This window comes from Trachemys scripta, chromosome 9 (assembly GCF_013100865.1).
Source record: "Trachemys scripta elegans isolate TJP31775 chromosome 9, CAS_Tse_1.0, whole genome shotgun sequence".
NCBI classification, from domain to species: Eukaryota; Metazoa; Chordata; order Testudines; family Emydidae; genus Trachemys; species Trachemys scripta.
The window spans coordinates 76622319-76637882 of NC_048306.1; the positions used below are offsets into that span (position 1 = coordinate 76622319).

The 15564-nt window shown below is 41.2% G+C and overlaps 1 protein-coding gene across 2 annotated transcripts in view; it reads left to right on the top strand.

The window, feature by feature from the left end:
* Nucleotides 1–1139: 1139 nt before the first annotated feature.
* RNF13 (ring finger protein 13) overlaps nucleotides 1140–15564 on the top strand; it is a 126375-nt gene continuing 111950 nt past the window's right edge. Inside the window, exons 1-3 of one of the 2 annotated variants that reach the window (XM_034780771.1) lie at nucleotides 1140–1305; nucleotides 13611–13741; nucleotides 14854–14934. In XM_034780771.1, coding sequence (XP_034636662.1) covers nucleotides 13628–13741; nucleotides 14854–14934 — 195 coding nt within the window. In that variant the 5' untranslated portion in view covers nucleotides 1140–1305; nucleotides 13611–13627. Of the gene's footprint in view, nucleotides 1308–13610; nucleotides 13742–14853; nucleotides 14935–15564 lie in introns of both variants that reach the window. The other variant, XM_034780770.1, reaches the window with a different exon arrangement.

Sequence of the window (15564 nt, forward strand, 5' to 3'; positions counted from 1 at the left end):
TGTAGAGCAGTGTTATTAATGTTACAGGAAATCTCAATAGCTTGTAGGTATAATGATGCTATAAAATTTACTAGTAAATTCTTAGTTTTAACTGTCATTTTGCTCAGATTTGTTTGAGCTGATTTTTATTACTTTGACTGGTTTGAGAGGCCTTTCATCCACTACTTTTGTAATATCTTCTCTATGTTATCAGAAGCCAAGCTTCATCCTCTGGGGCCAATCAACAATTTTAAGCATCATTTTCGTTCTCAGTGACCCAGAATTAGTAAAGTTTGACTACATTTATTTCAGAAGCATTTTGGCTGTAGAGAAGTGTTATATATTACTGGTCTCTTCTACAGTTCTCATCCTCCGTGGAAATATGTCTCTCTGGGAAAATCTGTGTGTGGTAGGTACATCTGCAATCTAGTCAGGAACAACCTAGAGCTGGCAGCAACTTAAAGTTAGTGGCAGGACTATGTAGAGATAGCTAGCACCACTAATTCACTGAAAGGCAGCAGCAGCACCGATGGAAATTGGAGGAAACAAGAGAACCCACCCCAACCGAAACTGACCGCATTAAACGAGCTCAGCCTAGCCTATGGCAACTCTTTTTACTGTTGTCCTTTTAAAGGGGGCACTTTCAAGGTTGGGAGGTCAAACCCTTGTGTGTCCCCCCAGCCATGCTGTGCTCTGCCGCGCTGGCAAGGACCCCGCTCTCTGAGCTATGTGCGTTGGGCGCAGCGTGCCAGGCATTTCCACTGGCTGCCCACTACCCAGCCATGGCCCTGGGAGCCCGGACCCCGCGCGCAGGCGGGCAGGGCTCCCGCCCCAACCAGAGGAGAGGGCTGGGCAGACACGACGTGGGTCAGGGTCCCGCGCCACACTGTGACGTCACTGCCATCAGCCCAACGAAACAAACGGCCGTCCCAGCCGGGTGGACCTGTTAGTCCCTCCACCGCCCTCCGCCCCGCCAGCCGCTCTCTTCAGCCATTCTCCCTCCGCCAGCGCCTCCCCCTGTCTCTCGCTGTCCTCCTCACCGGCCTCTGCCCGCCCCCCGTCCCCACCCTAAGCCCGCAGCTCCCGCCTCTCCTCGCCAGGCCCCAGCATCACGTGCAGGCGCGCTACGTGCGGCCCTACCGGGGCGGAGCAGCCGGTGAGTGACGAGCCGAGCGAGCAATTCCCTGCGCCCGGGCTGGCCTCTCCGCCTATGCAGGGGCCCGGGGCGGGGTTTCCGCCGTGCTCTGGCTCCGCTTCTCTCAGCTGACGGGACAAACCCATTTGTCATGGAGTCGCTGTAGGCTGGTCCCCCTGCCCTCGGCCCCCAGGTAAGAGCTGCCTGTGCTGCGGTCGGTGTGGCGGGGTTGGGGGCGGGCTCCGCCCGGGGCCCCCCGGCCAGCTCAGCCTGGGTCGCTGCTGTCACGCTGCCCCCCCACTTGCCCCCGGGGCTTGTGGGGGGCTAATGGATCAGTTGCCCCCGGCGAGCCGAGCTGCACCGGGTTGGGGGGCCAGGACTGCGAGCTGGTTTTGCGCATCGAGGCCGAGCTAAGAGCTGGGTCTCCCCAGAAGCAGAGTCGCTGGCAGCCCCAACGCTGGAGCTGTTGCTAACTTTCACTTCAGCTGAGTCTGGCATTTCCCTTCCCTCCCCCAGCCTGCAGCGAGCTCAGGGTAAGCAGAAGAGAGAAGAACGAGTGAGAAGAATAAAATGCTGACAAAGCACCACCGATTACAGCTGCAGCCCGGGCTGGGGTTTCACTTCTGTATTTCTTGTCTGTGGTTTTCTCCAGAGCTGCCTGGCCGGGGATGCTGACCATATTTATGATGATGTGATTATCTGTGCTCTTCCTGGCGACATTTGTCAGCTGTGTAAGGGGGAGCAGGTACTGGCTGGAGAGTGCAGCCTAGTGCCACCAAAACTTAATAAAGAGATACAAAAAAATGTATTGGGATATATAGACTCTGTTATTTACTGTCTAGCGCAATCCATGCTTTGGTTGACAAAATCCTGAAATAGCGAAATTTCAGTGCTGTCTGCCATTCTTCAGAGCTATTCACGGGTAATGCCCCTGGTGCTTTTTAGTTTTCACTCCCTGCGCAGCAGCTACCCCTCCTTGTCCAGCCCCAGAGGTAGGCCATCCTGGGATGATGCAGATTCAGATCTCGTGTGGTCTGATGAGAAGCAATGCATGAAATGCTGTGGGGAGTATCTACAGAATATTATTAACATTAAGCAGCTAAGGTGGATTTGTCCTCTAATCATGAAATTGTGAAACTAACAAACCTCCCCTGCACTACCTGGAGCTTTTTAAGAGCAATTAGAGTGTAAATGAAATGAGTGATCCAGATATTAATGTTTCTAAGTGTTTTCTTTGCTAATGATGAATAGCAGCAGAGTTTACCAAAATGCAAACTGAATTACAAAACCATAGGCAATGGGACAAATTCAAGCCTGGCATAAGGTTTCTTCAGTTGAATTACATCAGCTATGAATTTGGTCAGATATTTGCCAGTTCACTTGATGATTTCACATGATGTGTGTGCACGTAAGTATCTTTATCCTTCCTCCAGTGGCAATCTGAGGTAATAGGGCAAGGACTATCATTTGGATGAGGACGACTTATTCTGTGGCCCACACTTTTAACAGATAGTCTCATGGACCAACCTCTCCTCTCCACAGACAATTATTCAGCACCATCTCCCCTCCCATTAGTGCCTGTGCAGACTTTCCCTCCTGTCTTCAACCACATAAGTTCTCTGTCGCACCTACAGCAATTGCTTACATGGAAAATTAATATTAGGAAGATATTTAATATTTTATAATTATCTATAATGTAACTTAGTAGGTTTGAATAAGAAAACCAGATAGCTCTCAGCAAGCCACAGTATACTCTCTGTGGAGCAACAGTGGCCTATGGACACTGATTTATATGAATAGAATATTCCTTGACAACAGGGAACAGCCAATATACAATTATGCCTTCTATAAATGCTGCAGTATTCTATGTTCAGTAAAGGGTGATGGGTCAGAGGTTCCATTCACCGTAGTGGCAAGCTGTTCGCCTAATTTCACTTTGTTTTCTATCCTTGGTTATAGGGAGCACTGACAGAAACATCTGGAGTTAGTCTAACATTTTCCCCCTTGAGACCCAATTTTCAGTAGCTTTGTATCTTTGCCAAACTAACTGTTCAAATTAAAAAAAAAAAAGTTGATACAGGATCTCTGCCTCAGACTGATTTTTTTTTTTTTTAAGAAGGTTACAGCAAAAGTGCTTTAGCCATTTCTGAGAACAAACTTAGAGAAAAATAGGTTGTTTTGTCAATACTAAATTTGTAGCACCATAAAAATAAATGGTTGTATCTCCATGCAGTGGAGCAGGACTTGACATTTGACAGGGGGTTGCTTGGGGGCAGGGAGGTGCTTTTTACTCTTTATCAAAATATATCCTGAAGAAGAGCTCTGTGTAGCTCAAGAGCTTGTCTTGCTCACCAACAGAAGTAGGTCCAGTGAGAGAGATTCTCAAGTTTCTATGGGTAGGTCTACACTTACCCGGTAGTTCGGCGGCGAGCGATCGAACTTCCGGGTTCAACTTAACGCGTCTTGTCTGGACGCGATAAGTCGAACCCAGAAGTGCTCGCCGTCGACAGCGGTACTCCAGCTAGACGAGAGGAGTACCGCGGAGTCGACGGGGGAGCCTGCCTGCCGCGTGTGGACCGAGGTAAGTTCAAACTAAGGTACTTCGAACTTCAGCTACGTTATTCACGTAGCTGAAGTTGCGTACCTTAGTTCGAATTGGGGGGTTAGTGTAGACCTGGCCTAAGTGCAGTCTGCATTGAGCATTCTCTAGCTCTAGGAAATTCCTACATGTCAACTGCACTGATCACATACTGTTGCTATCAGTTGCTCCTTTTTAAAGTAGTAGAGATCTGTGCTTTGAATCTAGAACTCTGCAGATGATCCCTATCGGGGTGAATATGGTTCCAACATGATGGAATCCATTTGCTTTTTTAAAAAAAAAAACCCAAAAGACACCACTACCCCTTAAGAAATTACATAAAAAGAACCTCTAAGGAATAAAGTTTGAAGTCCAGGAAATTCCAGAATTAGCATTGCTTGTGTAACCTTAATTTGGTCCCTTTGTGTATATGTATTGTGATGCAGTCTTTTGTTACGTGATCATATACACCTCTACCCCTATATAAAGTGACCCGATATAACACGAATTCGGATATAACGCGGTAAAGCAGCGCTCCAGGGGGGCGGGGCTGCGCACTCCGGTGGATCAAAGCAAGTTCGATATAACACGGTTTCACTTATAACGTGGTAAGATTTATTGGCTCCCGAGGACAGTGTTATTTTGGACTAGAGGTGTACTATGTGTTCTACAACTCCCCAGCCTCATTCAGTGAACAGGGATCGACAATAAATGAGGCACAGAATTTTGAGAATTGAAAAGCTGTTCTTTTGTGTTTGAGGCACTGCACTGGGACCCATGAGAACTGGGTTCTGTTCATTGCTCTCCCATAGATTTGCTACATGATGTTAGGTAAGACAATCGTAATGTGTATGCACAGTGGGGCTGAATTAAGGTTGTCTGTACAACCTTAATTCTAGTATTTCTTAACTTTGAGTGCTTGACTTTTCAACCTTAATGTTATTTTATCATTATTTGTAATAGAATATCTGCTGAACTAACTGAAGTAGACATAATGTTGCATGTTCACAAATTTCCCTCCCTTTTGAAGAGCTATTATTCTTCAGGTGAATAGTCATACCCCCTGCATTTTCTGTACTTCAAAATATAGCTGAGAAATTGTGATAAGAGGGAACTAATAAAATTGTGGTAAGAGAAACTAACTAGTAACAATTCTATGTATTTATGTAAAAATAAAAGTTCATGGATTACAAAACAGGGTTTTTTTTGTTTTGTTTTTGTTTTTGAGACAGATTCATGTGACTTCAGTTTCCCCTATTGCTCTGTCAGTCGGTAGTATTACAAAGCTTCATGGGTCTAATTGCTATGCCAGAGTCACAAAATTACTTGCTTCTAAAATGTCAGTTCTTCCTTAACTCCCATTAGTAATATTGAATTAAACCAAATGTATCCAGAAAAGACTCACCTTTCAATATTCACTAAAATGCAGATGGAAATCTCAAAAAACATGATGGGAAAACGCCTGCTCCACCGAACATGCAACTTTTGAAGCTTATGCAGGCAAAACTCACAGTGATTTTGATGCATGACTGCAGGTTATATAATGTAAAAATATAAACAAAAGTGCAATTCTACAGCTAGTTAGTTAAAATTAAAATAAATCAAGAAATGCAATGTTAAAGTTTCAAAAGCATCATTAACTAAGTCCCCTCGTACATGCTATATGTTGTATGGATTTACATTGTACAATCTTTTTAGCAGGCCTGATGTAATTTGAAAAGAGGCTTCCAATAAGGAGGAAGCTAGTATAATGTTTAGAGGATAGAACTGTGAGTCAGGAGTTTTCTACTCTGCTCTGGTAGTGATTCTGCAGCATTCTTGTCTGTGACACTTGGTCAAGTCATCAAGGTCCCAATTTTCAATCCTGGGTACCTACAATTAGGCACATAAATCCTTGTGTAGTCACTCGAACAAGACTACTTATTCAGAGGAGCTGAGTACCCACATCTCAGTGGAGTGCCTCTTTAACAGAATTTTACAGATCAATAATACTTTTTACTATCTCACAGGCATGTTATGAGGTTTAACTCAGTTTTTACTAAGTGCTTTGAGATCCTCTGATGAAAATTATAAGTGTAAATTATTAACAGTAAAATGAGGCACTCAAGTAAAAAAAAAACCACTTGTCTGATTTTTTTTAACCTATTGTTGTTATAACACCCAACACTAGTGTAACTGAAAGAGTTTGTGGGGAAATTACACTATATTATACCATTTTATGTATAGCTAGTTTCACTGCTTCCCCTATATAGTCAGTAAGTTTTCCCTCTGCTGTTTGTGCAAGCAATTGTAAAACCAGAGATATTGCTAGAGAGTCAGAGGCAGGTGTGGAACCTGCAACTTTCTTTAACTCAAATTAGCTAGATATGTTGGTTGTGTCCAATTAGTTACCCCACAGGTAGGTTGTAAGGTTCAGATCATGGTTCATAAAACACCTCAAGATCCTCTTATAGAAGATGTTGTAGAAACACAATGTATCATAAACCATATATATTAGTATCAGAGGGGTAGCTGTGTTAGTCTGAATCTGTAAAAAGCAACAGAGGGTCCTGTGGCACCTTTAAGACTAACAGAAGTATTGGGAGCATAAGCTTGGGAGCTTGGGAGCATAAGCAAGTAATTATTTGCATCTGAAGAAGTGAGGTTCTTACCCACGAAAGCTTATGCTCCCAATACTTCTGTGTCTTAAAGGTGCCACAGGACCCTCTGTTGCTTTTTACATATATATTAGCTTAACACACAACTATAAATGACAGTAAATACATGCTCAGTGTCACCTAGTAATGCTGCTGTTGGGATCTTAACTTTTGCAATTCCTGATATGTTTATATTCAGGCTTAGAAGGATTTGATTTTTAACAGATAAATGTTAGTAAACATCGATTTCACTGTACTCAAACAGGAAAAAATATTTTCATTGATAATCAAAATTTACAGATAGCAAACAAAGAAGGAAAAATGCTGCTTGAGAACTTAGTGTTTGATTTAAGAATATTTATTTTGTCAACATAACATGTTGAAATAAACAATTTGTGGTTTCAACAGTTAAAGCTTTCACTTTTTGAATCCCAATGTTTGTCATTAAATAATTCTCACCCCCCTCTTCTCTGCCTCCCTAATTTAAACTGTGAAAATTTAAAATTAAAGTTTTAAAGTGCTTTAAAAATACATTGATATGTCAAAATTATAAAAAATTGAATTTTGCCAACCTTATTTATATTTAACTCTACTTACTTATAATTCCATTAATGTAGTTTCTTCTTCATTTAATTTCCTTGTACTAAAAGGAAAGAATAAAAGATTATCTGTGCTTAATATTGGTATTGATGCAAACTGGGCTTTGAAGTTAATGTCATAATGAAGTAAGCAGGGGAGTTACGCTTTGGTTAGAGGCAATTTTTTTAAAACTGAGTACAAGTGGCAACAGGAACACATTTAAATTGTGATGGGTGAGCCTTCAGTAAAAGAGAGAGGTCTAGATCCTAGGCTTCAGCCAAGGACCTTTTATTGCAGCTCAGGGTAGAAGGTGCAAAGATGGCTTTAAATTGTGAGCTGAGCTGGACCCCTGATACAAATTAGATTAGTGTAAGGGCTGCTCTAATTTATGGTGGCTATCAACATCTTCTGGGGCTATTCCAGGAGCCAGAGATCATCTTGGATTAGTGACATTCTGGCCACACCTTCTTCTGGTCGTGTCCTTAAAGGGGCCACTGGGAAAGGGTTGCTATGGGAGCAGCATCCTCCAGCTCCAGGTCTGTTTCATGCTGGAGGAATGGCAGAGTTTGCCCAATGCTCTTATGTGATCATTATCTGCCATCCCAACCTTGAAGGGATTTTTGTTTTTCATATTCAAGAATGATCTTGTGTTTGATCACATGGTCTTGTCTAATGAAAAACAAGCAAGCATGTGTCTTAAGTATTAAAATGTATTTTCACACTCTTTTGGTAATTTAGTCTGGGATAAAGTTTCTCCAGAAAGGAGTAATTCTTTACTTTTGACCACATATAAAACCAATTCACTGCTCAATCTAATTAATCTATTAGCTGCTGAAATTAAAAAAAATAAGTCTAGGGTCCAGTTGAGTGCAAGTAAACCACACTTGGTATCCTTAAAAACAACGAGGCGGTCTTGTGTGGCCCATTCATGTTCTCTTTAACTAACTGAGCACAGGAACAGGCCAATGAACTGATTTGTAAATCAAATGCTAGGGGTATGCATAGTTTATTGTCCTTTAAAGTTCCTCCTCCTTCTACTCCATAAAACGTTTAGAGTGACATTAAGGGGAGTAGTCGGTAAAAATATTATGTAAGTACTCAAAAATAGTCTTCAGTTAAAGACTTTGATAAATTAAAATTAGATGTTATTTTTGTGGAACACACAGTGTTAATATGGAGCTATATCACATCACCCTTTCTGAAGCAGAACTCCCTCTGATTTCAGTGGGGAATTCTGTTTTAAAAATATCCTTAATACAAGGAGTCATGGAGAGAAAAGCTAAATTAAATAAAAATTTTCTTTCAAGTCTATCATGAATATTCCAGAAGGAAAGGGATTCTAGATTTACATTAGCAGAACAGACTGTGAACACTTCCTATTTTATTTGGGTCTTCCAGAAGACATTCCATAATTACTACCTCTGTTTTCAACTCTTCTTCCCCTACCACCTCTGTTCTCATTTTTGTATTTTCCTCTTTTCCTCAGTGTTTACTTTCCATTTAGTTTTGTTTGTTTTTATTTATCTTCTTATTCAGTGGGACTGACAGATGCACATATTCTGTGTTTAAATAAATCACATAAGGAAAAGGGTACATAAACTAATGTGTTATTGTTTTTTGTATACCCACAGCCCGTCCCTTATTCTGGGGGCAGACATGGGGCAGTGTCCCCCCCCCCCCCATCTAGAAGAGGGAGGAGAGTCAGGCCAGGTTCCCCAATCATCCCTTGGATCCAACCTTTGGCCCATTCCTCATCTCACCCCTTGCAGGGAGAACAGACTTCTGTAGCTCAAGTGGTAGGCTATGCTGCAGTACTGAAGGTTCAGTGTTCAAACCCTGTGATGATATATGATTGGGGAGTGTTACAGTTGCATATAATGAATTTGTTCTTCCTTTTAAAAATAAACAAACCTCAAATTACATTAAATGTTAAAAGTCAAGCATTCAGAAGTTAGGAAATGTTAGATTTATGGTTACCTGTCCACTTTTAATTTGCCCTCCTTATGTGTATGCATTATGGTAGTTTTTAATTACATACAGGTTCCCTCCCCCCAAGATACTGCCTATTAAGTGCATAGGGAAACAGACTTAATGTTTCATGGGCAACATAAATTTAGCATTTCCTGACTTTACAACCTAAATAATTCTTTTTATGTATGCAGTTATTCAGTATTTGTATAACAATAGCAACTCGAGGTCCTAACTCACATTGGGACCACATAGTATTAGATACTGTACCAGCACTAGTAAGAAATTATGTTTGCCCTGAAGAGTTTACGGTCTAAACAGGTAAGTCAGACAGAGGCTGAGAGAAAGGAAAGTAACACAGAGTGATTAGAGAGATGTTTGGCAAATGTCATGTTAGTTTCATTTAAAAGAAAATAAATATTTAACCAGAACTGATCATACATACTATGCAAGTACATAAAATTTTCCATCTCTATTATTTACAGTCATTAAAGATCTGTTAAATGAGTTTATGAAAGCCATAAATCTCATAACAGGTTTGAAATAGGTGGGTTAGTTATTCATTTCAAAGCCCCATTGGATTTATTGGAGGGGGGGGAAAGCGTGATTACCTGAGTGAGACTATCTATGCAAGTAAGGATTATTATTCATGTGAGGCTTGCAGGCCCCTAGTTTGTATTCTGAACATTTCTGAGAAGAAATTCCTAAAAACGATTGCCTAGCAAAACAAAAAAGCCCCCCAAAACAATGAATCAGGAATTTTAAAAGGCAGTTCCTTTTTGAAAAATGATTCAGCAGAGAAGACTTGGTCCCTCTCGTTATTCAGAGATAAAGTTGTTGATTTTAGTGGTTTTACAGGTTTTTAACATTGTAGAATGAACACAACTATGGATGAGGGAGCTGAGATCAATTCTTTCTTGCACATCAACAGAATTGTTTAGGAAGGGCCAGATTCATAGCTTGTGTAAATTGGTGTAGCTTCATTAAAGACAATGATCTATGCATGTTTACGCCAGCTGAGGATCTAGCTCAGTGTTACAAATAATAGGTCCAATCAGTTACACCTGTGCAAACCTGAAGACAATAGGGCTGCACAGGTTAGCACAGCAATATGAATAATTATGCCCTATTCCTTATTTGTATTATAGTGGCACCCTTGGGCTCAGTCATGCATCAAGGCACCATTGTACAAACACATAACAAAGACAGTACCTGCTCCAAAGAGCTTACAGTGTGTGAGGGCAAAGATTTCAGGAGTGATTAGAAGTTTTGGGTGCACAACTTGATACCTTAAGGAGATCAGATTTTTATAGGACAGGTGCCCAGCACATTCTAAAAATCAAGTTCATGTAAGGTGTCAAGTTGGGCACCCCCCCAAAAAATAAAAAAAAAATCACTAGTAACTGTTAAAAATCCTACTGTGGACTTTAAGGTCTTTGTTACCTAAGGCATGCTTTGTGCTAAAATGTTGGTGCTGAGCAAAAGAAACATAATAGTGTCTTTTATCCATAGATCTCGAAGTGCTTTACAAAGGTGGGTATCGTTATCCCCATTTTACAAATGGCAAAAATGAGTCTCAGGTCACTTCACAAGTCAGTGTTTGAGTTGGGAAGAGAAGCAAGATTCCCTGACTTTCAGTCATGTGCTCTAGCCACTGGAATATGTGCCCTAGTGGCTAGAGAACTGGACAATGACTCAGGAGACCTGGCTCTACTACTTGGGCAAGCCACTTTCTCTCCTGGTGCCTCAGTTTCCATATGTGTAAATTGGGGATAATATTGACCTCCTTTGTAAAGCACTTTAAAATCTACTGATGAAAAGTGCTATATTGAAATGTAGGACTGGAAAAGATCCCAATAGGTCATCTAGTCCATCCCCTGTCCCCCCAAGTTGAGGCAGGATTAAGTATACCTAAAAAATCCCCAACACCTGTTTGCTAAATCTGTTCTTAAAAGCCTCCAATGGCAGGGATTCCACACACCAGTTATTTCTGTGCTGCCTAAATAAATCAACACTTTGGTATTCACTTCTGTCTGTAGACCAACAATAACTGGTACCTGCAAAAAGTTAATTAAAAATGAATGTGTGGATTTTGAGTTGTTTGTAATTGCTTATAGTTTAGCTATTAGCTTAATATTGTGGCACTCAGCCCATTAATTCAAAGATTAGCAGCTGACAGTGAAATTTGTGAAGTATTGTATGAAATATTATGCAGTGGTTAAATGCTATAATGATGGGGCTACAGAAAACTATGGGCATATATACACACAAAAGTTGTACCTCTTTAATTATACAGGTATAGTTACAGCAGTACAACACCCTTTGCGTTAACACTGTTGCACCAGTACAAAGGTGCTTTACACGATTATAGGTATTTCTATACATGAAGGGGAATAAGCTTCACTGATGGCACCTTCGTACCTATGTAACTGCATCCACACAAGGGCTTGTATCATTATAATTATTTCAGTTAAAAAAAAAAAGCCACATCTCCTAGCTAAAATAGTTATACTGGTACAAAATCTGTGTGTAGACCAGGCCTAAATAGGAATCATTAATTTATTTTACCTTCTCAATCAATATATTTAAAACCAGGTAATAGCTAGTGACCTTAGAAGCCTAAAAGTCAACTCAGAAAGGTAGTAACATGAGGCCACCTTTTAATATCTTTCTACAGACTGTTTAAATTAATATTGATTGACAAAAATGAGTGTCAGACATTTAATATCTGAGACTTTAAAACTGACTCGGTGGATTTTTGAAGAAAAGTTCTTTCTGAAAAGGTTAAATCTTTTAAGTTGTTACAGTATCTCATTTCTGTTTCAAAACAAATCACTGTTTTCAAAATATGACAGTTCTGAAATTCTCTATATTGATTGCTTTGTAAATTATAATTTAGCTGGAAAGTTAAAAACAAAAGCTGAATTGATTTCCTTTGGAATCACTTGACGGGAGTGTTTGATTTCCTTTTAAAATACAGTAACTCCTCACTTAAAGCCATCCTGGTTAACGTTGTTTCGTTGCTGATCAGTTAGAGAACATGCTCATTTAGAGTTGCGCAATGCTCCCTTATAACTTTGTTTGGCAGCCACTTGCTTTATCCAGCACTTGCAGAAAGAGCAGCCCATTGGAGCCAGCTGGTGGGGGCTTGAAACCAGGGTGGGCCCCCTCTAAGTTGCCTGTGCAGCAGCCCCCAGCAGGCTATCAATTGCCGGGCAGCTCAGCTGTCCCTCCCTCTACTGCCATGTGCTGCTCCTGCCTTCTGCCCAAGGCCGGCTCCAGGCACCAGGCAACCAAGCACATGCTTGGGGCGGCACCTGGTAAGGGGCGGCCAATCTTGGGGTGGCGGGGGGCAGCGCGGAGCGGCGCGGCATTCCGCGGGGGGGAGGGGCGCTCCGGCGGCGGGAGGCGCTCCGGCGCGCGGCGGGGGGGCGGCGCAGCGCTCGGCTGGGGGCGGGTTCCGGCTGCGCAGCGTTTTTTTTGCTGCTTGGTGCAGCAAAAAAGTTAGAGCCAGCCCTGCTTCTGCCTTGGAGCTGCTCCCTGAAGCCTCCTGCTTTCTGTGCAAGGAGGAGGGGGAAAGAGGGGTGCTAATGTCAAGGTGTCCTCCCCCCAAACTCCTTTACCCCTTCTCCACATAGCAGGGGGGACACACAACAGGGCTCATGACTGAGGGAGCTTGCTGGCAGCAGCTGCTATCTCAACTTGCTGATCTACTTAAAAAGGCAGTGTACTTAGAGTGGGGTCAGCATACTTGAAGGGGCAATGCGCATCTCTCATACACAGGGTGTGTGTCTCTGTCTCTCTCTGCCATGTTGTCTCCCCTCCCTCCATTCCTGCTGCCTTGTAGAGTGTGAGGCTACATTAACAATGTGTTACCCTGGAGGGCTCAGCTGAGTGCTAGTTCATCATTTAGCGGTAAGGCATTCCATGGGAAATATCCCTCCCTCTTCCACCCTCTGACTTCACCACCTCAACCAATCTTCATAATCATCATTGCTATGTATAGTATTCAATTGTTTGTTTAAAATTTATACTGTGTATGTGTGTGTGTGTGTGTGTGTGTGTGTGTGTATATATATATATATCTATCTATCTATCAAAAATATAGTCTTTTGTCTGGCAAAAAAAATTTCCCTGGAACCTACCCCCCCATTTACATTAATTCTTATGGGGAAATTGGATTCACTTAACATAGTTTTGCTTAAAGTCGCATTTTTCAGGAACAAAACTACAACGTTAAGCGAGGAGTTACTATAAGAATATGCATTATATGCATGTCCACTGCTTAATACCAACAGTAAGTTGCTTGGATAGCTTGCATATTGTCTGTGTAAAGTATTTTCATTGTTCCTGTCAATTAAGAATAACCATAAAATCTCTTAAAATATTCCTTTGAAAGACAACATTTTAGCTAATCTAAATAGATGTTGGTTAGTTTGCTCTGATCAATAGGAGACTAACAGATATTTTTAGGTTTCAGAGTAGCAGCCATGTTAGTCTGTATCCGCAAAAAGAACAGGAGTACTTGTGGCACCTTAGAGACTAACAAATTTATTTGAGCATAAGCTTTCATGGGCTACATCCAAAGAAGTGGGCTGTAGCCAACGAAAATTTATGCTCAAATAAATTTGTTAGTCTCTAAGATGCCACAAGTACTCCTGTTCTTTTTGCAGATATTTTTAGGAAAAAATATCTGCTACATGCCATGATTATTTATTTTGTTTTGTTTTATTTACAGATATTTAATCTAAAATGCTGTTGTCAATAGGAATGTTAATGTTGTCTGCCACTCAGATCTACACCATCCTGACAGTTCAGCTGTTTGCTTTCCTAAACCTTTTGCCTGTGGAGGCAAATATTTTAGCGGTAAGTGTAATAAATGTTTTTACATGCAAATGAATGGGAATTTCTTTCAGATTTTCCTACTTATACATATCATGCGATGCATTTTAAAACATTATCAGTGCAAAGTTAATAGTACCTATAGATTTTACCAATTACATCAAGACTTTTCAGAGAAGGTTAGGGTTAGAGTTAGGTGCTGATAGCTCTTTGAAATTCAGTGTGAGTAAGACACCTAACTCCCTTCGGATTTCCTGCCATAGATCTTTAAAAAGAACGCCCCACTGATTTAATTTAATGGTCAAAATAAGATAGCTAGCAGACCATAATACATTCTACAATCAAGAGCTTTTACAAGTTTGGGGTTTTATGCAGAAAACTGAAAATCTGCCAAGAGCTGTTTTTGCCGTGTTTATTAGAGACTTGTATGGTATCCACCCACTAGGGCTATAGGAAAAAAAAAAGTCACGGGGAACAGGAAAGTGTGGCTTATGCAGTTTTAGAGCCGTTATGCAATGTTGCATATGTTGACTCTCAGCTTCCACAAAAAGAAAACATTTTAGAACGTAACTGTTTAAACTGAGTATCTTTACTCACTTCCCTGTGAACTAAAATCTTTGTAGGGTGTTAAGGATTCCCTCCCTGGAGACATTTTAAAAAGCTGGTTCATTTCAAAGTGAAGAAAATCCTCTCTTCGGAAGCATGTTCATGAGGCATAGCAAGATGTACCCTTTGCTCAAAGTGCACTTTGGCTACAGCCAGCTTTTTGCAAATCTGGGTTAGCATTAGTGCTTGAATTGAAGGAGAGGTTTTCCCAACATTTAGTGGAATTCATCTTTCTTTCTTGTTATTGTTAAATCATTCCAAATAAAGGAAGACTCTAGAGATCTTTTGAGTTTATTACATGGAATAAAGCTCTTCCACCTGACATCTACATCAGATTGGGTTGGGTAATATGTGGATGAAAGAACACCAGAAAACCCCTAGGGACTGGAAGCAGCAGTGTTTATGATTCATTAGTATAGTGTTAGGAGGCACTATGTATAGTACATTTTTGCCCTAAAGAATGTGAGGTTTTTCTTGTTTTCAATTTGATACATGTTACAGATCTGATTTTCTTTTATAATTATGTTTAGTATAACTTTGAAAATGGAACTCAGACATTTGATGATCTACCAGCAAGGTTTGGCTACAGACTGCCAACTGAAGGCTTGAAGGTAAGAAGCAGCATCTCTGAATACACAAAGTATAAGCTAAAACAAAATTGTTAGAATGTATTTTGTGTGCTATGTTGAAAATAACTTTGTCAACACTAGCTTAAAGATAGATTTATAATTTTCACAGATATACTTTAATAGTGGACTAAAAGAGGATGTATGAGGGGTTACCATCTTCAAGCACACCCCCTTCTGTCCATGCAGGAACACAGCCCTCACCTCCCTGTTGGTGCTTGCAATCATTTATTCTGACCCAGATACTGAGAACAAGTCCTTTGGTGGGTTCAATTTATTAACTTTTCTAGAGTACAAAGGATCCTTCTTTTAGCCCCTCAAGTCCAACCCTTCATTTAGCTTCAGGGCGAATGACAACAAGCATCCCACAAGTTCTTCTTCGAGTGATTGCTCATGTGTATTCCACAGTAGGTGTGCGTGCTCGCCACGTGTACCGGTGCCAGAAGTTTTTCCCTTAGCAGTACCTGTAGTGGGGGAGCCCCGCTGTGACCCCTGGAGTGGTGCCTCTATATCACGCTGCGCGCTCCCCCCACCCTCAGTTCCTTCTTGCCGCCAGTGAAGGTAGTCGGAACTTGTGCTCCAGCTTTGCTGCAGCGTTTTCCTTAGTAGTACGAT